This window comes from Pleurodeles waltl, chromosome 4_2 (assembly GCF_031143425.1).
Source record: "Pleurodeles waltl isolate 20211129_DDA chromosome 4_2, aPleWal1.hap1.20221129, whole genome shotgun sequence".
NCBI lineage: Eukaryota > Metazoa > Chordata > Amphibia > Caudata > Salamandridae > Pleurodeles > Pleurodeles waltl.
In genome coordinates, this window is record NC_090443.1 from 822,020,813 (window position 1) to 822,048,509 (window position 27,697).

The following is a 27,697-nucleotide window of genomic DNA, read 5'->3' on the forward strand; positions in this document are numbered from 1 at the left end:
TTTGAAAGGGGCATTCTGTAGTCGCAACCTGTAAAATGCAAAATACCTTTCCACGCTGGCCTTACACTGCATTATACACTGAGCCACGTAATACCTGCTTTTTAACCAATGTCCCAAAGGACGGGGTTGGTGGACGCTCACGACTGGCAACAGCCGTACCACTGCGGCAGAGGAAATGTTTACTTTGGGTTCTGCCCTGCTGCTGCGCTGGCCGGGACGTCCACCCTGGGCAGTGCCAGGAGCACGGAGCTTGACTTCCGTGCTCCAATGCTTGCTCGTGTATGTATTTGTTGTTAAAACAACATCTTAGTCATTGTGCACATATATGTAAGTCCGAGGAAACAAGCTGATCCAGAACTTTACGTGATGCAAAAATGTAAAGGGGGAGGGGCTTAAGCCGTGGTGGCAACCTGTGGACGAATATTTAACCCACTGACAGGCACTAGTAAAAAGTAGCAGCGCCCTTAGGCTCAATGCCAAAGCTCTCAAGCATGGTCTATTTTAAACAGTGTTTGCTACGGGCCACGATTGAGAGCTCAGGAATTGAGGCTGAAGGCACTAGGAGGCTCACAGTGCTGGTCAGTGAATTAAATAAACTTTAAATAAAAAAATTAAAAGATTTACTTACCCATTGACTCACTGCTCCTCTTCATCCCCGCAGTCCATGGCTCCAGCACAGGCTTCTAGAGCCTCAGCCAACTCCACTCTACCAATCCATTGCTGCTCTCATGCTACTCCGGCAGCATGAGAGAAGCACCAGGATTGGCAGGTTCGACTCTCCTTCAGGCAATGGGTGCCTCTGTTTGCTCTCCATCAGCTGTCTAAGACAGCTCGGATTGGAGTGTTTAAAATGCAAGTATCAGGCAGGCAGTCGAAAGACAGTCAGCCAAAGTGACATGCGCACTTTAAATGAAGTGCACACTGCCCCTCCCTGCCACTGGCCCCACCCTCAGACGCGGCTGCTGCCAGTCTGAAAAATAAAAAGGTAATCAATTTGTTTTATTAACATTTCATATTCCACATTTCCCGCACACGCAGTGGAGGAGTGATGCTCCTTCGCCCTAATGGAGGAACCGCCTCTGGTCTTAAGTGCGGTGTTTTCCGGGTGGAATTGAAGTTTATTTTCATGATGTGGGTGAATAAGGTGTTAGTAGCTGTTACATTTTAAGATATCCCTGGTCAGGGAGCGAACCATCTCTGTACTTAGAGAGTCCGTCTCTATATGTGACACTTGTCATTTCAGTGAACCCTTTCTGGACCGCACTATGATTTTGTCAGTGCGCTGCTATCATTTGTCAACATTCCACCCTCACTCTACTTAGCAGAGAAATTAATTGTATCCCGCCAAAGGTTTAATTATGAAGTAATAATTATTATTTGTATTATTATTATAATAATAGGTAATCTCAACTTCTCTATCCATTATAACGATTTGTCGCAATAGTAATGCTGAAGGAACTGAGATTTTAAAAGTATAAGGTAGTTTAACAAGTGATAGAGCTTCAGACTTGGACGCTCCTCCACTAGGAAGATCTAAACCGATCTACAATAGACGGCCCGAAAAAATTCAAGAAACAACGTTTTATTTGCGGCCTTAAATCGAGTACCCCATGACGCGGTCTAATCACTTGATACAGAGGGCAGTACACAACTTCTACTTTGGAAAGGAAAAGATTTAATTAAAAAGAAACAAAGGGCAACTTAATGGAGGTATCAATAATAACAAAAAGTGCCGGATTTGTGGGTGGTTGTAAACAAGTTTTCAACATTGTCTATGGAGAATAGGGTCCTGGATGGTACTATTGTGCCAGAAGACCATGCAGGACTGATTTTTCTTTTAATAGTTAGACAAATAGAGCCCTAGGTAAGCAAGAATTAGAAAATAAAGACCCCAACCCGTTTCTGATTTGGTTTCTTCATTACAGTCTGTCTGTTACAAAAAAAGTCACTTTTCAGGACACGGATGATAACGGAGTGTGTGAAAACCCTCTACTCAACAGAATATGCATTTTCTGTTTCTCTGCACATTTTATTTCAGTATTCACAAAAGGTATATGTGCCAGTCTTAGAGCCATCTGAGGGCCTGTCGACCTGCCTTTGTTGTCTTTTGACACTTTCATCCCTGGTTATTGCTAGGCAGTTGGTGTAATGTTTTTTTTACAGTGGACGAAAAAAATAAAAAAATAAAAAAATAAAAAGGCGGAAACCTGAAAGGTAGAGTTCAACAACACTATTGCACATGTGACCTTTTGAATTAATTTTCTTGCATACTTAAATATTAGTTAGTATTTTACATGTATTGTGGTTCGTAAGGTAGATTTTATAAATTATTTTTAATGTACTGATTTTTATGACCTTGTAGTTTTAACTCATTTAGAATTTGTTATCTTGTGGTGGTGCGGATGGTGGGAAGCTTTGTGAGGTCCTCGATGTAGTGTGACAGCTTTGCGTGCATTTGATCCCCTCTTCCACCTCACTTCGTCCTTACAGCATGCAGGGCTCTTTACATCTGGCACACTGGCACACACAAGTACTGTGAGGTCCAGAACACGGACTGCTGGTTTCACCACCAAAGGTTCTGCTGATCACTGCCATTTGTCTGTCTGGTGGTGGCTTTACCCTCGGTGCTCCTGCTGCTGGTTTCACCAAAAAGTCTGCTTATGAGCAGGGTGTTTAAACTCTGAGGCTGCTAGGAAGACACAATGCTGGTGTGCTTCGTTTGTGGCTGGTAAATCTAATCCGTATCTCCAGCAAAGATGCTCGTTGACTACTCCTGGTTGATGAAAAAGCAGATCGCATGCAAAGTTGCTTCACTGTTTTTGGGGTGGTGATGGCAAGTCGAGGTGGCCAAAGGGTGAACTGGATGACAGAATATCACCTGCTGACGGTAGCTGCTGCAGCAGGACCCAGATATCACTTTAATAAACAGGTGCTACCTCCTTGCTGCAAACCTCCTACTGCACAGTCAATGGCTGTAGACGCTGCAGGCGCTAGAACATCTGCTGTAAAATAACTGCCACTGCAGGCTACCTGACAGGGTTGATGCATAGAGGATGTCGGATGTTGTTGACCCCGGCAGTGCTCATGCACTTGGCTCCTCCCCTCCGTACCTAGTTGTCCTTAGAATTCCAAACTGTTGATCACCTCTTTTTAGAAATAAATGTATTGCGTAGGGATGCAAATAAGAACAAATAGGACTCTTCTGGGTCTAAAGACCTGGGTCAGGCAGGGTAAGCAGTGGTTGGAGGAACTGATGCATCATCTGCAAGGCCCCAGGGAGGCAGAGAATCACTGTGACCCTGGTACTGGCTTCAGACTCTTACCTTGCATTGCTCTGACATTGAAGGAATGAACAACTTCGTAATGTAACCGTATAATGTGTAGATGACCCCAATAAAAGTAATGAATAAAAAATGAAAATTTTTGTCTTGCAAGATTGCATTGTGTTTTCTAAATTCCTTCAGAATATTAAGAAATGCTGTCCACTCTGATAAACACACATGCTCTTTTCCTCTTCATGTTGACTAAAGTTATTTTTGGACAGACCCAAATGTTGCTTTACTCAGTATAGTCTTAAGAATTGTTTGTGGTCTTAGGCCGAACATATTTTTAGGTCCCCATTCAGCTCAACCTTGAATTGTATTGCCTATTTTCTACCAATTCATGGCTGCATGAATGAAGCAATGTAGAAAAATTGACAAAGGAGAGATCCACTGTTAGAACAATCATGTTACCAGAGGCCCCCTTGGAAGGTGGGACCCTTGGGCAATTGTCACTTTGTCCATGCCTTAAAACGTCTCTGGCTTTACGCTGCAGTTTCATTCTTACGTTACTGCGAGTACTGAACTGATGATGTACTGGAGCGTAATCTGTATCTGACTGTGACGCGCGGGTTCTATCTTCAACTCCTGGAGACACAAAGTAGAATGTTCTCCCTTTATAAAGCACCTGTAAGCTCCGCCCGCTGAGCCACGCCCCGTCCACCCTCGAAGTAGGTAAAGGAATTCCCGCCTTTTTTACCAGGATGATGGACAGCTTTCCAAAACGACCCCACTGCGTTTACCGCCGATTCCGGTGGTGCGTTGTTGATGCTCAGAAGCACGAGGACATCTCCACAAAGACGCACTAGTAACAATCACATTGCCAAAGGAACACAAGGTTGCTGGAGACGTTTTTTACCCCGTGGCCCATCACGGACCCTTAGTGTACAATATAAACGGGGCATATAAAACATGCTAGGTTATGCTTACTGACATACTCGTAGAAAATACTCCGGTTGGGTAGGCCACGATGCTCATTTTACAGAAACTAAACCAATAACAATAAAATACACACACACTCCTTTAAACCTGTCAGACTAAGTATTTTTTACCCATGATTCTAATTATGTATTGTATGTGCATATGTGTGTGTATTCATGTGTGTGTGTATATAAATATATATATATATATATATGTGTATGTATGTGTATATGTTGTTTCTGTGCCTGGCATGTTTGTGGATCATTGCATGGCTCCATTTCTCACTCGGACTCATCCCAAATCCCTTCGACCATTTTCATCTCCTAAATATCTCTGCCTAAGCTCATCCCTCCACCTCCACATCTAACTCACCAAACCTCACTCTACCTCTGTGACCTCCCACACAACCCCACTAAATTCTCCTGCATTCATCTCACTCTGCTACTATGCTCTCCCTAACCCTTCCACATCTTCTTTCCCCTCCGCTCCCCTTTTATTCATCAAGCCTTTGGATTGAGTAAATGAAGGATAAACTCCCAATTAACACTTCTGGATTTCTTTCCTCCTCCACCCCTCCATTACTCCAGTCAATCTAACTAACAAACTCTCATATCCGCAACTCAAATTAACTCATAATAATACTAAAACTGTACTCCTTATTAAATTATACTAATCCATCACTAATTCTTGTTGGATACCGGAGTAGCATGCTACTCATCGAAAAGCGCTTCGACGCCTCGTCAGGGGTAGTAAGCGCTATATAAATACGATTACAATACAATTACAATACTATGAATATTATATTTCAAAATCTTTAACATACAGGATATGGTTCAACCAAATTAACTGTACCGATAAATTAGCAATTCCAGAGCACTTACTGTTAACCCAGTGCTTAATGTGTATTAAAAAAACATGTGTCATGGTCTAAGACATTTCTCAGGAGGCCATTGCAGCTTTTACCATCCACTGTCCCAGCCAGTGCTGCCAAATGCCAGTACCACTACTGATTTAATATCACACTTCTGCAAAAGTGAGAATATGGACTATTCCCGATGACCCACAGTTGTAAAAAATTACTTCAGTATGCTGGTGTTATTAATTATGTATTATGTATTGTTAAAACGTCTGCTGATGTATAAAAAAAAAATGGACAGATAGCACCATCATGTGGTAGGCTATCATAACTATGCGCCAGAGCCAAGAAATAAATGCCAGTGTAGAGCGCCAGCAAATACTGGCACAAGTTAAGCACTGTGTTAATCACTATTATGCTACATTCATCCCCAAAACTTGTGTAAACACAATGTTGACTTTCAGGGTTATTCTAAGTAGTTTGTTGTTTTTTTTTTTTTTTTTAGATCAGCCCGGGCATGGGCTAATATTTGGAAAAGGGTGACTGTAACAAGGTAAAAATGGCGAAAAAGAGGGCAGCGATAGCATAGTTCTGGTTCAATTTAGAGATGAATTCAAAAGGATTAATAGTTCTTTTGGAATATATCGTCATTTCCTTCAGCATGTGTTTTCTTTAAGTGGCTGAACAAAAAAAGTACCACAAATTTTCTTTGCATCATGTGAAAACACACTGATGCCTTCAGAATGCATTTTCTTTGACTAACAAAACTTTACACTTGTGCCCAAAAATGATAAAAAATAATCCCCAAAAAAGGTAAATACCGTGTTGCCTAGATAAGAGCTTGTTGGTCTAACCTGGTTTCTTGAAATGCTTCCATCGACAGGGTCGCTGTATTCAAAATTGTCTGCTTTTTCAACAGTGTAAACTTTATCACCAACTGCGAGCTTCTGGCCTACAAAGGAACGATCGAACATTATGGTCTCGAGATCCTTCATCATTTGATTGGCTCCATCGGCATCCACTTCCTCATAGTCATATCTAAAATGAACAAAAAGATACAGTGGAATAAAACCCTTAGGCAAGCTTGAACATCTGTAGCCTGTAAACATAAATGACCATACATACATGTGACCCACAAAGGCCTTTCTTACCAACCCCTTAGCTGCTGAGGATTTTCCACCAGTGCTGAGCCCTCTTTTTGATGTATGGGGTACTTCGCGCTTAGGCCATCATAATCTATTTTCTACAAAAGGTATCCAGGCTAAGTTTGCACCCTTTATTAAAACATCGATGGAATACTCAGGGTACCCAGAGTTTGTGTATTCCCTTAGAGGGAAATGAACAAAATAGCCAAAATATAGCTTTTTTTTTGGTGGGGGGGTGGGGGGGTGTTAGCAAAAAAAAATGGACAAAAAGTGCTGAGCAAGAAAGCATATTTTTTTCCTAAAATTGCCATCAACGAACGTTTCTTGTGCTACAATCAACATCTTTCCAGCTTTATGAACATACAATGCAGTTCTTGCATTTTTCTAAGCGGTAGTCCCTTTTTCCTAATTTTGGTTGTTTCAACCTCAATGCAGTTTGTGGTGGAAACAGGTACACAGTCCACTGATGAGACTGGAAGGCTGTACATTTCCCCAAAGTAGTCAAAAGACTGAATTCAGCAAGGCATAATTTGTGTATTTCCTTGAATGTTATCCTAAAGAAACTAATTGTTGAAATAAAAAAATAGAATGAAAATAAGTAGGAAAAATAGCAATTGGTGACAATGTTTTCATTTGTAATTTTTGCCAGGATAGCAGATTTACAAAAGCAATAAATAGTTCCATCAGTTAAACTCTTGTGGTTGCATGGATGTACAGGGTTAGTAGATTCCCCCCCCCCAAAAAAAAACACAGTACCCAAAGCCAAAAACTGAGCTGTAGCTTATAATGATTTTTCATTGTGCACAGAACACGCAGCAATTAATATGGTAAAATCTAATGAATGAAAAATGGGTATGAAGGAAACAGATGTAATTCTAAAAAAAATGCACAAGATACTGAGTTTAGAAACAGTGGTTACTTGTACATGTCGGAGTTTGAGGTTTGCCCGGCACTGTGGGTAAGAAAATGTAATGTGATCAACGCATTTTAAGGGCGCCCAATGACTGCGATCTGCTTTAAGCTGTTGAAGGAGTTGGGGCTGGGGAGTAGTTTGCACTGTAAAGGTCGGTCACTTTAGGGATGATCTTAATCCTGAGATAGGTATGGTCTTTTTTGGCCCATTGGAATGGAGTGGAGCTTGCCAGCACCTCCATCTCCGTGGGGAGAGTTAGGTTAAAAGGAAGGATTTGGGGAGGTTAATATGAAAACCTGCCACTGCTTCGTAGTCCACCAGCTCAACTTGCAGAGCTGCCAAGGACGTCTTGGGAGAGATCAGTGAAAGTAGGACATCAGCAAACATAGATATTTTATGTTCCACAGAGCCAAAGGTAAGGACCCAGATGGAATATGTCGCCTGCAGCTTAGCTGCCAGGAGCTCAATATTTAAAGCAAAAAGGAGAGGGGAAAAAGGGCACCCCATCTCATGCCGCGCTCTAAGTCAAAAAGATCCAAATTAACCCCATTTGCCGTTACTATGGATTATGGATGAGCATAGTTGGCTTGGATCATATCTATGAATTTCTCCCCAAAGCCAAACTTTCAAAGAATGTGGAACAGGAAAGACCAGTCCATATAGTCGAAAGCATTTTCAGCATTGAGAGCCCAAAGGTCAGCAGGGATGTGTTTTTCAGTAGCTTTCTCGATCAGGTGATCCCACACAGAAATGTGGGAAAAATTAGATTTTTTAGCTAAATGAGGTTTGCTTAGGATTCTGGGTAAGAAAACACTGGGGGCATCCATACAAGTCACACCTCCCTGGACTCCCTTGGTTGTCTAGTTTTCCGAAATGTTTGGGTTTGGTAGGTTTTCCTATATGGCTGCTGAGCCCAGGACCAAAAACCCAGGTCTCCTCCCTCCTACAAAAACAGGTAGTTTTGTATTTGATCATTTTGATGGGTCCACGCTGTGTTTTGGGGCATTTCCTGTTGCGGGCACTAGGCCTACCCACACAAGTGAGGTACCATTTTATCGGGAGACTTGGGAGAGCGCTGGGTGGAAGGAAATTTGTGACTCCTCTCAGATTCCATTTACTGCCACCGAAATATAAGGAAAAAGTGTTATTTGGCCAAATTGTGAGGTTTGCAAAGGATTCTGGGTAACAGAACCTAGTGAGAGCCCTACAAGTCACCTGATCTTGGATTCCCCTAGGTGTCTAGTTTAAAAAAATGCACAGGTTTGATAGGTTTTCTTAGGTGCCGGCTGACCTAGAGATCAAAATCCACAGCTAGGTACTTTCCCAAAAAACACAGTTTTCAATGTAAAAATGTGATGTGATCATCTTGCGTTTCCTGTCGCGAGCATTAGGCCTACCCATGCAAGTGAGGTACTATTTCTATCGGGAGACTTCGGGGAACACAAAATAGCAGAACAAGTGTTATTGCCCTTTGTCTTTCTCTACATTTGTTCCTTCCAAATGTAAGACAGTGTGTACAAAAAAAGGCATCTATTTGAGAAATGCCCTGTAATTCACATGCTAGTATGGGCACCCCGGAATTCAGAGATGTGCAAATCACCACTGCTTCTCAACACCTTATCTTGTGCCCATTTTGGAAATACAAAGGTTTCCTTGATACCTATTTTTCACTCTTCATATTTCACCAAATGAATTGCTGTATACCAGGTATACACGGAAAACCCATTGCAAGGTGCAGCTCCTTTATTGGCTCTGGGAACCCAAGGTTCTTGATGAACCTACAAGCCCAATATGTCCCCTCAACCAAAAGAGTACAATAGATGTAACGGTATATTACTTTTGAAAATCTGACATCGCAGGAAAAGTTACACAGTAAAAACGTGGAGAAAAATTGCTTTTTTCTCACCTCAATTTCAATATTTTTTTATTTCAACTGTTATTTTCTGTAGGAAAACCTTGTAGGATCTACACAAATTACCCCTTGGTAAATTTAGATTTGTGTCTACTTTTCAGAAATGTTTGGCTTTCCGGGATCCAGCATTGGTTTCACACCCATTTCTGTCATTAACTGGAAGGAGGCTAAAAGCACAAAAAGATAGTAAAAATTGGGTATGTCCCAGTAAAATGCCAAACTTGTGTTGAAAAGTGTGGTTTTCTGACTCAAGTCTGCCTGTTCCTGAAAGCTGGTGATTTGAGCACCGCAAACACTTTGTTGATGCCATTTTCAGGGGAAAAAAAAAAAACACAAGCCTTCTTCTGCAGCCCTTTTTTTACCCATTTTTTTTTTTTAAAACAACAACATTTTCACTGTATTTTGGCTAATTTCTTGGTCACCCCGAGGGGAACCCACAAACTCTGGGTAACTCTAGAATACCTAGGATGTTGGAAAAAAGGACGCAAATTTGGTGTGGGTAGCTTATGTGGACATAAGTGCGAACCGCCCCAAATAGCCAAAAAAAAGGCCTGGCCCCTAAGGGGGAAAAGGTCTGGCAGCGAAAGGGTTAGGTTACATAAGATTTGCACTGTGAGAGTATCGAGACCCTCTTTGATGATATGGTATTTTGCTACGTCAACTGTAACTTTGTAAACGTGTTTAATGTTATGATCATATATCTGATGGCTGCTTTGTAGGAAAGCTTAAGTGCAGTATGCATGCATGACATGATATGTTATGATGACATGCCTATGACAACACCTATAGGCTTGATAGGGTCACAGGGGAAAAAAGTATTTCAGAAGCCATAGGTCTGATCTATTTACTAATAAAAGTTACGGCAAAGACAGTAGGCATGTTTTATTTACTTTGATGGATTGTTTATGCACTGTGTTAAAGCCTGCAGACAGGTATTTTGTTGCATGAAATCCCACAGATTACCGCTGTCTGGAAAGATTTTGCTGATGGTTACCCACCTTGATAAACCCCAGGGGTAGAAGATTTGCACAGGAATAATTCCTTCTAGAATCTCTTCAAAAGGCCTTAAACTGTGAGCTGTGCCAGTATACTGTAATATACACACACCCATATGTCTGAATACAAACTAATACAGATATATAGAGGGCCTTTGAGTCGGCCCTCTTTGATTACTGGTCTGTCTGAATGTCATTTGCACATTCCTTCCATCCATGACAGCGTACTGAATGGGGCAATAGTTCGGTGCGCATCAGTCCTCTCTTGTGCCCAGTGTATGATCACATGTGCATATCTACCTGAAAATAACTGCGCTACTGTGTCAGGGCCGGTTGACCGGGCTCTATTTTTTTTTATTTCCCCATTTTATAGTTCCCCTGTGACATATCTTTGTTTTTCTTATTTTTATTATCCTTAAATGGATGCTGTTTCAGTGTTGGAGAAGTGGTAGGGCTCTAGGGCCTTCCACACCCCGGACATCACTTCGGGGCAGTGGGAGGCAGGTCTGGGGGGGGGGGGGGGGGGGGGGGCACGCAGGACAAGCAGGCACACTCGCTGATGAGACCTGCCCCCAAGAAGCAACCCTACCCTGCCCTGTCTCTGCGTACTAGATACCACAGCGCCCCATGTAGTACTAATGGACGACTTTCTATGGCTCCTTCCATCCGCAGCGTGCAGCATCCCACCGTCCTCTAAATCAAGCGACCATCATCGAATGCTGTTCTGGACTATGAGCAGGTTTCAGACGACCAGCACATTGGTTCTAAACATGGAGACCACGCGCGAACATGAAACCAAGATATACTACGTACAATACCACTGCGTGAACATCCATTCCTACATTTAGTTTACTTATTTCGAGCATATTTTCGTCGGGTTTAGACTGTACCAGGTTTTTCTTACTACTTGCATTCTGTTAGTTTAACCTGCACATGTTTAGTTTCTGTCTCTTTTCAACTGAGTTTGTGCCAGAGGAATGAGCCAGTGGATGAATGATTGTATGGATGCATGCGTGAATTCAAAGAGGAGTGAAAGTCACTTTCATTCTTAAGGCAGACTTAGTGGCAGAGCCAAGGCTTCTTTTTCTTGCAAGTGTTAGTAAGGCTTCGAAGCTGGGGCTTCCCTTTTTCAGGGGCTTGCTGCAAAAGCTGACGTATACTGCGCTCACTGCATTTTCTGCATGGGTGACTGATGCTCTCAAAGTGAAAGTTACACTGGGTTCCCCTTATGTACAGTTACGTAAAAATGCTTACTGACATGCCAAAAAGCTTTTAGCTGTAGAAAGGCGTGTTTGCTTAAAATGGATAGTAGGCAACATTAAACGAATTGCAAAAGTCCCGCAGTTCACAGGCCAGCCCAGACCCAACCTTCATATTTTCGGAAGTTTATGTGAAAACGGTCTTAAGAAATGAGCCTTGCATCTTCACACACCCCTAATCCTGATTGAGTGAGTGGGATGAGCCCTTAATGGTGCCCTGGCATGCTGCCAGACCTTGGCATACATGTCCCTGCAGAGATCAGCAACACTATTGCATAAGGGAATCCTAAAATCATAGCACCATAGTAATGTAAGTCTAAATATTTGGTGAGATACAAATCTCCATGCACCAAAAGTTAAAAATTAAAATATGGGATTCATTAAGCCCTAAAACGCAGACCTTGGTGAATAACTCAAACTCATTTTAGAATATACTAACCAAATAACATTTCAGATTTTGCTTGTACAAGAGACTTTTTGCCATGCAGCCTATTTACTCTACTGAATGGGTTTGATGACTATCAGATGAACTAGGGATTACATTTAGAAGCCCTCCTGTCTATACACAGGTATCTTTTATCATTAGTATATAACAAAAATCACCAAAACTAACATGTCTGTTTTTTTTTTTTTTTTTATTACAGGTAGTATTTGGTAATGTTGCGCAAATATCTGAGTCACCCCTCGAAATGAAATTCCATAGTGAAACAACATCTTGGAATACAACAATATGGAAGGCGGGAGTAGAATTATATTGCGAACAGCCTGCATCAACAGAGTTAAACTACACACTCAAAGAGAAGTGTTACATAACGAGGCAGAAAATCAAATTTTGTCGGCATGGATTGTAGGTTACAGAAGTTCTTTATATGCACACAGGACAACTATGTTACGGCCAGTGTATAGTGCTCCCCTTTATTAGTGAGCACCGCTGTCCCACTCCACACTAAAATAAAATACAAAACTCTTTACACAGTTATTGGGTGCATCTTTCTTTTAGTATATATCTGGAGGTTCTAAATTAAAAACAAGCACTGGCAAAGTCTAAAAGTTTTGCCTAAGCAACATCTAGGTCAATGTTTTTAAACATCTTGCACAGCAGTGATAGCTGCACAGCAAAATGGCTTAAAGTAAAAAAATAAATGCTGTGACATGGCCAGCGTTAACATCACAGTAGGCAAGCAACACGGGGGGCGAAATAGGGAGCTTCAAATACAGACAGTGAGCGGAGGGAGGGCGAGAGAGCGAAATGAAGAACAGACAGCGGGTGGAGGAAGGGCAGGGGGTGAGAGAGCAAGCACAGCGAGCAGAATGAAAGAGGGCGGGAAAGCAAGCAGACAGCGAGAGGAGGAGTGAAGCAAGCACAAACAGCAGGAAGCGAGTGCGGGGTGGAAAACCAAGCACAGACAGTGGTAGCAGGTCGGGATGAGAAAGCAACAATGGACAGCAGGAGGAGGGTGGGGGTGATAAAGCAATAATGGACAGTGGAAAGAGGGCAGAGGAATGACACTGCCGACAGACAGGAAGTTGTACCTGGTCCATGCTCCATGGCAGGGACACTCACGACGCCCCAGAAGGAAGCCAAGGTGACGAGGCCAGGACCAGGGAGAAGCAAGGAAACGAGAGTGGCATCTGAGCCAACCAACGGTAAGTAATGATAAGTATGGGGCAAGCCCCAAACCCGTTTTAAGCACTTTTTTTTGTTTGTTTAATAGATTTCACTGGCAGCGCATGTGCGCTGTATGGGCGAAACCTGAAAAAAAACAGTCTTGCACAACTTGCTCAGTGTGATAATCAGAAATTCTTTTATCTAATCATACTTGCATTGAAAATATTATATGTCTATCCATGCTGACGAGCGCTTCGCAATATTTGAAATGGTATTTCTGGGGCAAATAACCTTTGATTTTACTCTATAAACATTAAGTCAAATCACACGCTTCAATTAAATTAGATTTTCTGGGCATAATATTAACTTTGCTTCACTTCATCACACAGGAGACCAGACTATAACTTATCTTTAAACATTTCTCCAGGAATTTGGCAAGCCTTCTGCACACGCATAACAGGATCTATTTTCAAGTGATGAATAGGACTAAATGCTTGCAGAGTCAAACTGAACCTTATATGTCCAGAGTAAATGAATTTCAAATATTACAAAATGTGCTGGCAAAGTTAGACCCAATAATGTAAGCAAAAACACACATTACATTACTTCTTTAGAAACAGCAAACACAAAATTATAATTATAAACTGAATGACTTGTGCGAAGACTTTTTTTTTTTTATTGAGAACCTCATGACATATTTAAAATAAAGGTGAACACAATGAGAGTGTGAAGAAGCCATTTTCTTTGGTGAGGTCCACGGGGCTTCCGAATGGCTGCAGCCCTCACCTTGGTCTTCTTTAACCAGGAAGTCGAAGTGAAGGGTTTGAGGCACTTACCAGTTGCTTTGTCTTGGTTAACTGAAGTAACAAATTTGTAACCAACTCTGCAATTGAAATTCCTTCCTCATTGCAGACAATGAATTTGTTTCAGGTGGTACAGATACAAGACCTAAAGGTTCTGCAAGCTCAACTCCTGTGCATGAAAAGACTGTCTGGGACCAGTGCATCTGGGGTTCCTCCTGGTCTATGGTTCCCCTAGAGGAGAAGTTTAATGAAGCCAAATTCTTCGGGTTACTTCTGATCCAGCTTTTCCAAAGAGGGGGATTTCCCACTGTGACCCTCATTACAAGTTCTAAAGATCACGGTGTAGTATTTATCACACTCGGTAAACCCTAGTTCGCTGGGGTGAGGTATTTACTGGGTGTGGTAAATGCTTCCTATTCAGAGTGTACAACATGAAAGCAATGCGCTGTCACTTTAGAACACACACAACACTGCACGTTTTTCCTTTTTTCTGTGTCTTTACCTCCCACTAAAATGTGGCAGATTTATCTGCCAGAAGCTATCTGGAAAGCAGTGTGATAATTATAAAACAACTCTAATTCCAATCCCTGTGCAAACACTCAGGTGCACAAGGATCGTAATTTAGTCCTGGACTAGTAATGTGGGGTTTAGACACAAAATACTCTACAGTCTCCTACAATTGAATACCTCTGTTAGTTGAGTGCGTGTTGCAGTGGCACTTTAGATCACAGGTTCAAATTCTGGCATGGATGGCTACGCCTTTAAAACTTGCAAGGTCAACAAAAGAAATACCAGAGAGTTCAGCGATAAAACCTTCTCAGCAACAAGAAGCAATTCAGTTTATAGTGTGCACTAATGACAATAGCTTTTGTAGTTAACATGTTAATTAATGGAGTGGATGGATAAGGAACAAAAACGTACAAGGTACAGGGTAGGATCCTCCATTAGGGCAGAGGAGCGTTGCCAGTCCCCCCCCCCCCCCCCCCCCCCACCAGCAACGGCAGCTGCAAAACCTTTACAAGAAAACGATAATAAACAGTGTTTCTTATAGTTTTCTTGTAAAGGGGCGGGACCGCAGGGGTGACTATCAGTAAGGGGGTGTGCACAGCACTTCCTCTCAGAGCGCATGTGTGTTTGGCTGGACGTTTCGGGCCAGCCAAACACAAATGCGTATTAGTGCTGGCTGGGCACTCCCCGCCAATCCCAACGCTGATCTGAGCAGCATCAGGATTGGCAGCAGGGCAGGCTGGGAGCCCGTGCCTGCAGAAGAGAAGCAGATGGGGGGGGTGTGGCGGCAGTGAGCAAGGTGTTTTTCTTTTTTTATTATTTTCATTTTTATTAAGCAAACCCCCCACCCACCCAGGCACGCCAGCCTGCCCCTCCCGCACATGAGCTTCGACTGACCAGGTAGAACAACAGACTGGCCCAAGGACAGGAGAAAGAGCCGAATGTGCATTCCTGACTTCTCTACTAATACCTTTTGTAAAGTTTGCTGTACCATCTGCTGCATGGAAATATTCCAATGCGTAATAAGCAAACGGTCAGACGTACGAATGCCTGTATCCCCAACACAACAGCTGTCGAGTTACATCCTGTTCTGACTACCTCGCTCTCCACAAAGACATGCAACTTAAAAAGGAAGCTAGAGGCACTGAATCCACCAAGTTACAATTGAAAAGAGATCTGGACTGACATCTATTTCTGTTGTTTCCCACCGAGTGGAAGGAACAGACTATGGACCTGGAAATCACTAAGCATACCCAGAAGTCAGACACGGGTACACACAATCCAACGGGCAACTATATATGTAGACAAGGCAAACTCTTCCAGATAACTGCTATACTCTAGGAAGGTTTGCATGTATGAGTCTATACTGAATTTCATCCTAAACGAACTTAGAAACTCTGCTTGGTCCTTGGCCCTTTCAAAATCCTCAATGCCTAGCAGAGTCCTTTGCCCTGTAGCCTGATCTCCCACTAAGAATCCTAGCTTAATTTGGAGTCAACCCCAGGTATTAGCTTTACTGGTATGCGCATGCCTCTAGGTGGTCTGGCTGTATGTTCTGGCTGTCTTCTTAGGCCACATCACCAGCATGGGATTCCAGCGTACTGTGCTTCCTGGAATCCCATTGTTGTACACAAGAGGGCAGCGTTATTCTTTCCAATCAAGCATTATGGTTTCAACTGCGGGCAATAATGAATTTTACTTAACTTTCCTATAGTTATGGGGCCAAGACACAGGTGGGGGCACATAACAAGAAGAGTGGGTCATAAACAATCATTATTGCACTGCAGGTAAGGACAATGCCCCTTACCTAGAAGACAGGTTGGAAAAAAACACTGCTCCTTTCTCCCACGGCTCTCCTTCAGTCTCTTCAGCACCCGGACGACACAATGTTGGTTAGCCTGCTCCAACCAATCCTGGAGCTGCACCCATGCTGAAAACAGCATGAGAGCAGCTCCAGGATTGGTTAGGTTCACGTTGGCTTTTGTAGGAAGTCAACCCCCTTCCTTCTTTTTCCATCCCTTTCCAGCTTGATAGCTCGCTAGACAGCTGCTCTCGGAACAGACAGGAGGAATTTCCATTCCAGTTTCCAGTGCTGTTCTGCCTGGATACCCGTCCGCTCCTCCTCTCTGAGCATGCTGGTTTTAGGTTACAATTGCTATCACTGTCTTCAATGCAATTCAATTGGTAAAATAAATGTTTCCAAAGTCACCATCCTTCCGGTTTCCAGTTGTTTCCATGTGTACTATGCTCCACTAGTTGTCTAATATTTTAGCGCCATGATCTGTTGATGATGGTCCCCTTTATAAATAATAAGTACAAATATGTCTTTCACGTGCCGCCTCCTATTTTACAGCATAAGAAATGGCGGTGCTGGATCAGGTGTCACGTGATATACTCTGCATGAGCTTACAGCTCCCTCATGCAGGTCGACGATCGCCATGGACTTTTTATTGGTGTTTTTATTACTGCAGCCGGTGTTGCACGGCATAGGCTTTTGGGCTGTTGCTTGGCAAAGCGGTCGGTGAGGAGGAGAACAGGGTGTTTTCTTTATGTCTAGATCAGGTCAGGACCAGACTGAGCCAGAACGTTCCGGCCCATCAAGGAACAGGAGTTTGTCTCAAGCTCGACTCCTCTGCAGCACGCAAGATGGCAGGGTCGCTGGTGGAGAGAGACCGACTCCTGGCCATGGCAAGTGTCCTTCATGGTAGTGTGTGTGGTTGATGGAGACAGGAGAGATGAGGTGGGCCAGGCCTTGTCATAGGCCTCGTCACAACCTCTAGGCATGGCACGCTGTGCTCCCCGCGCTCTACCAGCCACGTTCACATGCAGCTCTGCCTTCAATGCCAGCTCCCTTTCTGGGACGTGTGCCCTACTTGTTTACACCAGAGCTGGAGGCTCTTGTGCACCTGGAAAGCATCCTGGAGAAAGTGCTTTAAGGACAAAGTGCAGCAGGTACAACCTTTAGGTTTCACATCACTTCTGTATAGTGAAAGCACCAAGTTGTTTGCTAACTGACCTCGTTCAAGAGATCCCCTAGGGACAAGGTTACTGGATATTTGTAAATCATCGCGCTCAGGATAAAATGGCAAATGTGCCAGAGTATCTTATAATGGATATGCCATTAGCACAAACAAATATGAATAAAAAATATCGTGACAGCGGTTGAGTTTATTTTTTTTGGTTTTCTTTCACTGTTTTGCTAATCTCTCCTTCTGTGGGAGACTGAAGGCTGATGAGAAAAAAAGAGCCAGATTTTCATCAGCGTCAGAGCTGCCAGAATTAATTTTCATCTTACAATACAAATAGCTGTTATTATGCACTCCTGTGCTCTCTGCAGACCTCCGCTCTTTCACCTTCTGTACTGCAGACCCCACATACCTAGTCACAGGTGCTGCATCCCGATTTTGGAGTATAAGGCCGACAAGTGCATTTATTGTGCATTCATCTTCACTTGACCATGTGATGATCTTCATGAGCGTGGTTTTGGACCAAAACTAGGCATCAGCAGTCTACGGATAGCTTTGTCATTCAGGTAGGCTATCAGTTTTGCATGGGTGTCGATTTAATACACATGATAATGTAAAATATTAGCTACATTCAGGATGTTGTTTCTGTACTTGACATGTAGCACTTGACTCTTGTATAGTGCATACTTTGAACTGAGTGGCATGATTGAGAGCTCTGGTTGAGGCACTGCAAGTTTCTCACAGGGTCTGTCAGTGGGTCAGAAAGGTGTTCAGAAGACATGGCCATCCAATCATTGGCCTCTCTGCAGAGCGCACAGGACAGGGGTCAAGTATTTCAGTTGTAATTGTGATTCTATGCAAATTGGTGCGATGATGCCAAGATCATGGGGTTACACAGTTTTCAAAATAATGCAAGGCGAAAGTAAACAAAAATGCAGTGGTTGCTTGCTACTTAAAACTCATCCCTAAATTTTATGCCCCACCACTTTCAAATGTCACCTGCCACCAATGGGAGTGCAGTGGGAAAGTGGAGCAGTCTTTTCAACCTCTTTAAGATATGAGGCAGATCCTGCTTCAGTGCTCCCAGGGCTCACAACACACAGGACAGACATTAGGACATGGCAGCAAAGAGTGCTCAATTTACAGACTGGTAACAGTGCCTGTAGGCAGGGGCAGCTCCTTCACAATGGCAAAGGAGCATCGCCCACTGGCCGGGCCAGCAGCTGAAAAATAAAACAAAATGTTTCTATTGTTTTATTTTTCAGCTGCTGGCTCAGCCAGCATGCGCAGGGAGTGCCTGGGCCATGGGAGGGGGGAGGAGTAGGAGTGGAGTGAGTGCACTAAGTGCACCTGTCAGTTTGGCCGGCAGTCTTAGGGCAGCCAAACTGACATGCACACTTAGGTTTCTCCAACCTGAGGTTGGAGAAACTGCACAGACTCCAGTGCACTGTTTGATCGGCGTACCAAGCTGCTCAGACCAATCCTGATGCTGCTCTCATGCTATACTAATTAATTTAGTATGTGTGCCCCCGGCCCACAGCATTACAGCGACAAGTAGGCTGCGCATTTGCAAGTGTTTAGGAAATGTGATAGGAAAAATGTGTTCTTATAAGTATTCAGGTATCAACCATCTTATAACAGTCTGTGGTGCTGTATAAACGAGGCAGACCTATGAGCACAGACTGGATTACTTAAAAAATTGAGTTGAAACAAATAACTTTTTAATTCGATGTGATTAGCAGACAGAAGGAGCGCAGTGCTTCATTTGATCTTTTTGGGGGGCCGGCACTTATGTTTTTACTTTACTGAGCGCAAAATTCACTAATGGGACATAAGGAAGAAGAGCAAGACGGCAAAGTGTCACAAAGGGAGAAAGCAGAAACTGCAGGAGTGAGCTGAAGGGGCAGGGAGTTACTGTAAATGGATTAAAGAGGCCCGAGATGGCTTCAGGATTACGCTGCTTTAGTATTCGGTGCTCGCACATTTATTTGCAGCAGCCGCGCGTTTCAGAGAAAAGCTTTGAGCACGGCACGTTTTTTTATTTACAAATTAACCACTGCCTAGGTGACGTGCAGGGCAGATGGCGGCGCGGGGGTTACAGTGCGTGTAATCCATGCCACCGCCACTGGTCACTACCGTAAATCTGATAATTGCAGTACTCTGCTCCACGTCATGACCGCGCATTATGAGCGCCCGTTTGGAGAGAAGACTTGCTTTCTAGTTGAATGTATAATAAATGTTTCTCAAAGTTTAATTGCTGTAAAAGTTTGACTTTGAGAACATTCATTCTTACTACACCACTTGTACTTCAAATATGCAAATGACAGGAAAGCTGCTCAGTTTATACTGACAATTATAGGACAGGTTGCGGAGGTTTAAATTGTCTCAACCTCGTCCTTTCTTAAGGACATAAAGGAGAAAGACCGCCACCTTATGGACAAACTTGCTCAACTACATTTAAAAGAGCCACAGAAAACTCGTGAAACCCCCTTCCCACATTGAAGCTTCCGTCTTAAAAACTACACTTTGCGAGATTCCCCTTTCGTTTAAGATAGCACCAGTACACCAAGGATGGCCGGATCCATGCCACATTTTAACACCGCACCATATATCCATACCATATACGTACAGACAAAAGGAATAATGTAAGGAGACGGTGGTTATCCTGATAACCTGGCATAGATCTAGAACTGCTTTCGACTCGCGCCGTACTCAAAATTATGTAAATATTTAATGTTGTAAAACATTAAGACAAGAAGAACAGGAACGCACTGCCCGGTGACGGACGCATCGCGTCTTCGACTGAACCCGGTGAGCTAGGAGTCGATCCCTGCAGTTGTTTCGTGGCCTGCAGCAGCGGTGGCCCTTGAGATCCAGCCGCCAGGAAGGGAAAGACTGACAACCTTCGTTCTCTGATGCTTCTGGTGTGGACATCAAGCAGCTCGAGTCATCAGCAGTGATAGCACCAAAGCCTGCATCCCCATTACTTCACAGCCCTGGACCAGTCGAGGGACCGTGAACAAATGACATGTCCTATGCAACTCGCTGAGCAGCAGAGACGTGCGGTCCTGGAGACCAGCTACCTGAGGCTTAGGCGGAGGCAAAAGCCTCTTAAATGGAAGGTACACCTGACAGGTGAAATTAAGAGGCCTGGCTAATAAACTCAATAAACGCTGTGCACCACAGAGCCACGGAAAGTCAAATACAAGGCATACGAGGCACCTGTAAGGGTTAAGGAAGTAGGCATTGTAAAATTATGAATGAGAAACGATCCGAGTGTTACAGAGAACGGATGTTATCTGCTGGTTTCAAGAAGTACATAGTTCACTGGTCTTTCACAGGCCTCGCTCACTGCCCTCCCTCCCTCGAAGGTGGCATGGACCATGGCTAAAGTCAGCAAACTGAACACATCATCTACATCTTTCAGTTCCACCGGTCCTTTTGGAGCCCACACCGAGCTTTGCTACTAATGCTACAACAAAAATGCGGTTTGCAATCAGGATTCTGGATATTAGGCAAACTAATTAGACATATAAAGCCGCTAAGGGAGGGCTAGGAATAGTGGCACGCACTGATGGAAAAACACTAGCTGTATATAGCGTCCACTCTAGGTGATCAATTTGCAAAGAAAAAAAAAGTGTCATTTTCAGTATGCCCATGTTTGCCTATGTCTGTGAATTCCCTAAGTTTGAAAAATAACATACAAAGAATCTGTGGAGATCATTATAGTATTAGTATTCATTGTAGTACCTCCTTTAAGAAATGTAGAATGTGATGAGGTAGTGAGCTGAGGTCAGGGATAGAATGTTGGGAGAGGGATCTGGAGAGTAGAGAGAAAAGGATGTGTTGAAGATTGCTGAAGGTGTTATGATTGATCAATCTTAATAAAGAAACGTGTGAAAAGAAGAGGAATTCTGTGGAGTGGATTTTACATTGGCGACGAGGACCTGTGCAGGAGACAGGCTAAAGAACACCTTCACTCCTGGATTATAATGAACAGTTATTTATTTTGGCCTTCGAGGAAACGTGAAGAAAGAAAAAAAAAAAAAAAGGTACTTAAAACTTCAAAGTTCATAATATTAGTTCATGCTCTAAAACTGCTTTAAAAGCGGCAATTCTTATGCTAAAATCGCGTCAATACGCGATACTTTGTCATTATAGAAATCGTTTTAGAAACTGTGCCGTTAAAGACTGCTCGTGCTCAGCGTTTGAAAGACGCGATTGAAAGATCAGCTTTCAACACGTGCTTTCACAACGCGTTGGAAATGGGTAGGCGTGCGTCATAGTACGCCGCCTCGAGTTAATCAACACGCGTACAGACAGGCGTGTTTGACTTGCATTTCTTTGGCGCGCGATAATTTGAAATGCGTGTTTGACTCGCATTTCTATACAGTGCGAAGAAAAGGAGCATAAAATAAAGGAAACCTTACCTGCATCTCCGAACGAGGAAAAAAAAAAAAAGGAAGTAGGACTTGGAGAAAGAGGAAGTGGAAAAAAAAAAAAAAAAAAAAGAACAGAAAAAAAAGACTATTTCATTCCTGAAAGGGTGAAGAAAGACTGAAGTTACACCATTTTATTATTTATTTAATTTGTAAACTGAATATATGAAAATCTGAAAATAAATACATAATTTACACAAGTGAAAATAACTTACATATCCAACTGGAAAAGTGACAAGTGAATAGTGCAAGGAATATATATATAATGGCTGATCAAGGTATATCAGCGCCACCACCGTTCCTAGCAACTCCAGGTGATCCATCCATACCCTGGAAACAATGGAAGAAGATTTTTAACACGTATATGTTAGCTATTGGGAGTGATCGATATGCTCCTCCGAGACGCCAAGCCATATTGTTACATCATCTTGGAATTGAGGGAAGAAGAATATATGAGAATTTACCAGAGGTATCGCTAGGAATGGGAGACGGTCAGCCTTCTAACGTCTTTGAAATGTCTATACAGATGTTAGACTTACAGTTCATTCCAAAGTCGAATCTTGTGTTGCAACGTCATAAGTTTTTTTCTAGAGTACAACAAAGAGATGAGGACATTGTATCCTATGTAGCCAGTCTAAGAGGTCTGGGGCTATCTTGCGAATTCGATCATTTGCTGGATTCCCTAATAAGGGACCAGCTTGTGAGGTGTGCGAGTGACAAAAGAATACGCGAAAAGTTATTGATGAAGGATCCAAACTTAGAGGAAGCAATACTGATTGCTAAGAAAATGGAGCATGCGGCTGTATGGCTGCAAGAAATGGATGTAAAATCTATACAGGTTGAACAAGCAGTTGTGGCAGAAGTTAATAAAAAAGAGGAACCTCGCAGTGCAACACGATGGAATAGATGTGATAAGAATGGTGACGATGTAAAAATCAGTAAAGACGAAAGACGTAAAACACAGGAATGGAGAGTTATAAAATGTTATCGATGTGGTGCCCCAGGGCATATAGCTTCCAGTAAAACATGTGCTGCCAGGAATGCTATATGTCGCAATTGTGGGAAAAAAGGGCATTTTGCCAAAGTTTGCAGATTCAAATATGGCATGGATAATAAGATGATTCAGGAGGTAGAAGATGTATGTGAGACCATGGAGGATATAATCTTGACGGTTCATGGAGAATTGGTCTCTCACAATTGTGAGGTGATTTCACTTCAAGGGGTGAAGAAGGAGAGCACTGAAGCACTGGACAAGCCGCATATCCAAGCCATGTTAGATGGTTTTCCGGTAAATTTGTTGGTGGATTCGGGAAGCCTATTCACCCTCATCTCAAAGGAAGTATTTGATTCTGGATGGACAGATTCTTCGTGTAAGAATCTAACAATTCCCGATATAAGAGCCGTAGGTTATGCAGGGAGAAGAATAGAGATTATAGGAATGTGCTGTATGACTATTTCCTTCAAGGAAAGAATCATTCAAGGGAAAGTGTACATCACAGACTTTGGTACAAATCTCCTTGGTTGGCGCCATCAGAAGGACCTTGGAATAATTTTGAATCCAAACGCAAAGGAACCTGTGTCACTTACTGAGGAGATAGGTATTGGTGTGGTGACAGAATCTATAGAACATGGATTAGTTGCAAGATATCCTGAAGTTTTCTCTCCTAAATTGGGTCTTTTAAGAGGATTTGTGCATAAGATTATAGTAAAAGAAAATACGATACCTATTGTACACAAGGTAAGAAATGTCCCAAATTTAATGAGGGAGCCATTGAAACAAGAATTGGAAAAATTGTTGAAAGAGGACATCATCGAACCGATAGAATCGTCGGAATGGTTGGCTCCGGTGGTCGTTGCACCGAAGGAAGATGGTAAAATCCGTCTATGCATTGACCTCAGAGACCTCAACAAATGTATATGGGTTGATCGTCAACCTCTTCCAAATATTACAGAAATGCTATCAGTGAAGGCGAAGGGTAATACATTCAGTGTTTTGGACATGTCGTCGGCGTACCATCAAATAAACCTACATGTTGATTCACGACATTTAACATCCTTTGTAACACCGCTAGGAGCTTTTAGATATAAGAGAATGCCCTTTGGACTTGCTTCTGCGTCTGCGGTGTTCCAAAGGATAATGGAACGAGTTTTTGGGGACATGAGTCGTGTATTATGTTTTCAAGATGATATACTAATTGTAGGGGAGGATGAATCTGATCATGATCTTTTATTTCATGAAGTAATGCACAGGTTAAAAAGGAATGGCCTAACAATTAAAAGAGAAAAGTGTCAGATTCGAAAAAGGGAAGTGACATATTTGGGACACACAATAAATGAATGTGGAATTAGGCCAAAGAAGAGCATTGTCTCTGCAATTAAGCATGCTCCTGAACCGGGTTCGAAAGAAGAGTTAAGGTCATTTCTGGGTCTTGCAGAATATTGCTCCAAGTTTGTTAAGAACTTTACAGAAATGGTTGAACCATTAAGGAGACTTATGAAGAAGGGAGTAGTGTATGTCTGGGATGATAGTTGTAAGTGCTCTTTTCAAGAACTAAAAGATCATATTTCGAAGGTTCCAACCTTAGGAATATTTGATTCATGTGCCAAAACATTTTTAACAACGGATGCTAGTAACGTAGGTGTTGGAGCTGTGTTAACTCAAGTTAAGGATGGTGAAGAACGCATCATACGTTTTGCATCCAGGAGATTGCAGGGTGCCGAAGTTTCATATTCCGTGATAGAGAGGGAGGCCCTAGCCTGTTGTTGGGGAATAAACCATTTCAAATTTTATTTGTGGGGTTTACCCTTTAAGTTGAAAACTGACCACAAGCCACTTACCTACATTTTTAAAGGGGGGCGTGGTTTAGAAGGTAGTATTACCCCGCGAATTTCCAAGTGGTTGTTGTCAGTATTGGGATACAACTTTACGGTGGAATTTGTGAAAGGTGATAAGAATGTTGTGGCAGACTACTTGTCTAGAGCGCCAGTGGATGAAGGTGAGTTTCAGGAAATGGAGTCAAAAGATGTGGTGAGTACCATTTTAGGAGAGATGGCTATAACAGCACAAGAGTGGGAACAGGCAGAAGTTAGTGATATAACTATGCAAGTCGTGAAAGAGAGAGTAATTAATGGTTGGAAGAATAGTGATGAGCTGGATTGTGATTTGGTAAGGTACTTTAGAATTAGAGATCAACTAAGTATAGTTAATGGGAGATTATTAAGAAGAGATCAACTTGTTCCACCTGTTAATATACGTAGACACATTATTGAAATTACCCATCGAGGACATCTGGGCAGGGGAACAATGAAAAGGAAGGTGAGACAGACATTTTGGTGGCCTCAGATGGACAAGCAAGTGGAAGAAGCAGTAAAAAATTGTGTGGCATGTGCCAATAGCGATAAGACCAAGGTGTTGAGGCATGTACCCCTGGCTCCTGTGAAATTTCCTAGTGGTCCGTGGGAAAAATTGGCTATAGATTTCATTGGGCCTATGTCTAGTTTGGGAGTAGGGTGTAAATATATTTTGGTGTTAGTAGATTATCATTCTAAATGGTTCACTACTAAGGTAGTTGGGCATGTGAAAACTTCAGTAGTGATAGAATTTTTTGAGGAGGTATTCATGGAGGAAGGTTTTCCAAAATGCATTGTAACCGATAATGGGGTGCAATTTATATCATCAGAAATGACTGATTATATACGAAGAGTTGGAATCAAACATGAGAGGGTAGCTCTTTTCCATCCACAAGCCAATGGTCTGGTGGAGAGGGTAAACCGATTAATAATGGAAAATATACAGTTATCTCTGGCGAATCGACTTCCATGGAGAAAAGAGTTGAGTAAAATGATATGGACTTATCGAACGTCTCCCCATTCTACAACAGGAGTGTCACCTTTTGTATCATTAAAGGGAAGGGAACCTGGTGTATTGGAGTGCCCGGTGTGGTTGAAGACTAGTAATAACAGAGTGATGGTTGATAGAGAGTCAATAAGGGCAAGAGTTGAAAAGAAGCAGGAAAAATATGCCACATATTACAATAGGAGGATGGGTGTGAAATCTTGTACAATACAAAAAGGAGATTGGGTGGCGGTAAGGAAGAAGGGTATAGTTCTCAAAGGAGAAAGCAAATATTTTCCTCAACGTGTATCGAATGTAAAAAAAAAAGTGGTGGTCTTAGAAAATGGATCCACATGGGACTTGGGGAATGTTTGCAAACTTAATCGTTGAAATGTTTTGTATGATATTTTACATTATTGTATATAGTTATTTATATTAGGTTCATATTGATTATTTTTGTTTTAATGAAAGGGGGGAGGTGTGTGGAGATCATTATAGTATTAGTATTCATTGTAGTACCTCCTTTAAGAAATGTAGAATGTGATGAGGTAGTGAGCTGAGGTCAGGGATAGAATGTTGGGAGAGGGATCTGGAGAGTAGAGAGAAAAGGATGTGTTGAAGATTGCTGAAGGTGTTATGATTGATCAACCTTAATAAAGAAAACGTGTGAAAAGAAGAGGAATTCTGTGGAGTGGATTTTACAGAATCGCATGAAGACATTTAGACAGGAGTACATTTATGACGCACAACGCAGAGCGTGCACAACCAAAATCAGTCAGATCACGTGGACACATGTATGCACCAGGATGTCCACCTGCAGAAATTTGTATCTATGAATTTTCTTACACAGAAAAATGTTTTTATGTTAGGAAGACTTACTTTCAAGCATTGGCAAAGCAAAATGCCTGGTGCTGGCTGGCAAATTTTGGCTTGCTGATTGTTTGTGAATTTGGTTTGCAAAAATGTAGAAGGGGGGGCTACATTGTGCAAGAGCAGAAAGTGGTCGCTGATGGGGGCCATAGGTGAGAGTGGCAGGGGTAATGAAGCATCTGAAAATCAATGTGTGAAAGTACATGGGAGGGGCTTTGCCAGAAGGAGGACACAGATGTCATCTCAACTGACTCCATTGAACAGCAACCGATAACCATGATCTACCCAGAGGCTGCCGGACAAGGGTTTTTAACAACCACAATGGCATGGCAAGTATGTACAACAAATTACTGTACCCCGGTGCCTCGTTCTGCACTGTACCCCCTGAAGCCCTACCCCCACCCTCCTGTCTACCACCATCTCCAAAGAACACCTTAACTGTTGCAACGCTTCCCTCTGCATGGACAGGACGTGCACAGTTTTGGATATGTCAAGAAGATGTCCATAGGATTCATTGGAATAGACTGGAGTTGTATCCACTTCCTATGCAGGTGCTAATAGTCAATCATTCTAGCCTATTGTGCTTGCCGTAGTCTAATACTGACCGCACCACCAATGCATGACCGTGTCATCTCAGCCTGCGGCCACTCATTGACTAACTCCTGTTGCAGCTGCGCATGCCCAATCATGTTTGGTGCCGTAGGTGGGATTAACACAACCAACCATCTGCAGGGGAAGACATGTGCCCTCCAGTCCTTTGTCGAGCAGAGAGCCTGTGAAACTATACAGCAGAGGGCGAGATGGTTAGGCAGCACATTGGGACTGATGAAACTGATGGGGCTCTTGACACAGATAGAAATGTGCAGCGTGTGGAATGATTCCATATTGTCTCATATACTATGTCAGTTCTATCAGGGAAAGAAAACAGCTGCAGAATTGCCACTTCCCAGGAGGGTAAGGTGAGAAGATTGCCCCAACCATCATGGGAGGCCTAGAGAGAGTTGTGAGACACCATGGCAGTACACAAGCATGTTCTTACTGAGCATGTTCTTACTGTGCAGTCATAAAAACTCAAACTATTGCAAGTGTCTTTTCATACCAAGGCTGTATAGGTCATGTGTCCCATACCCATGAGCAGTAACAGTGTGAACATGGCTGTAATGAGTGAGGATGAAGAAAGTTGGATCAAAACAAGGGAAAATGGTGACATCAATGAGATGGGGCAATTTTCAGAAGCATGAACAAAATGATTTCATATAAGACACCAATGTAGGAGCTGCTTGACTATGGGATAGATAAAATACACGGCCCTGTATTCACTGGGGAACAGGAGCATAAAGTCCATAG

General features: G+C 42.7%; 1 protein-coding gene across 2 annotated transcripts in view; it reads right to left on the reverse strand.

Annotated features, from left to right (window-relative positions):
* Window positions 1–27,697, reverse strand: part of PGM1 (phosphoglucomutase 1) — a 206,461-nt gene that overhangs the window by 13,019 nt on the left and 165,745 nt on the right. For both annotated transcript variants that reach the window (XM_069232521.1, XM_069232520.1), the window contains exon 9: window positions 5,952–6,135. In XM_069232521.1, coding sequence (XP_069088622.1) covers window positions 5,952–6,135 — 184 coding nt within the window. The remainder of the gene's footprint in view (window positions 1–5,951; window positions 6,136–27,697) is intronic.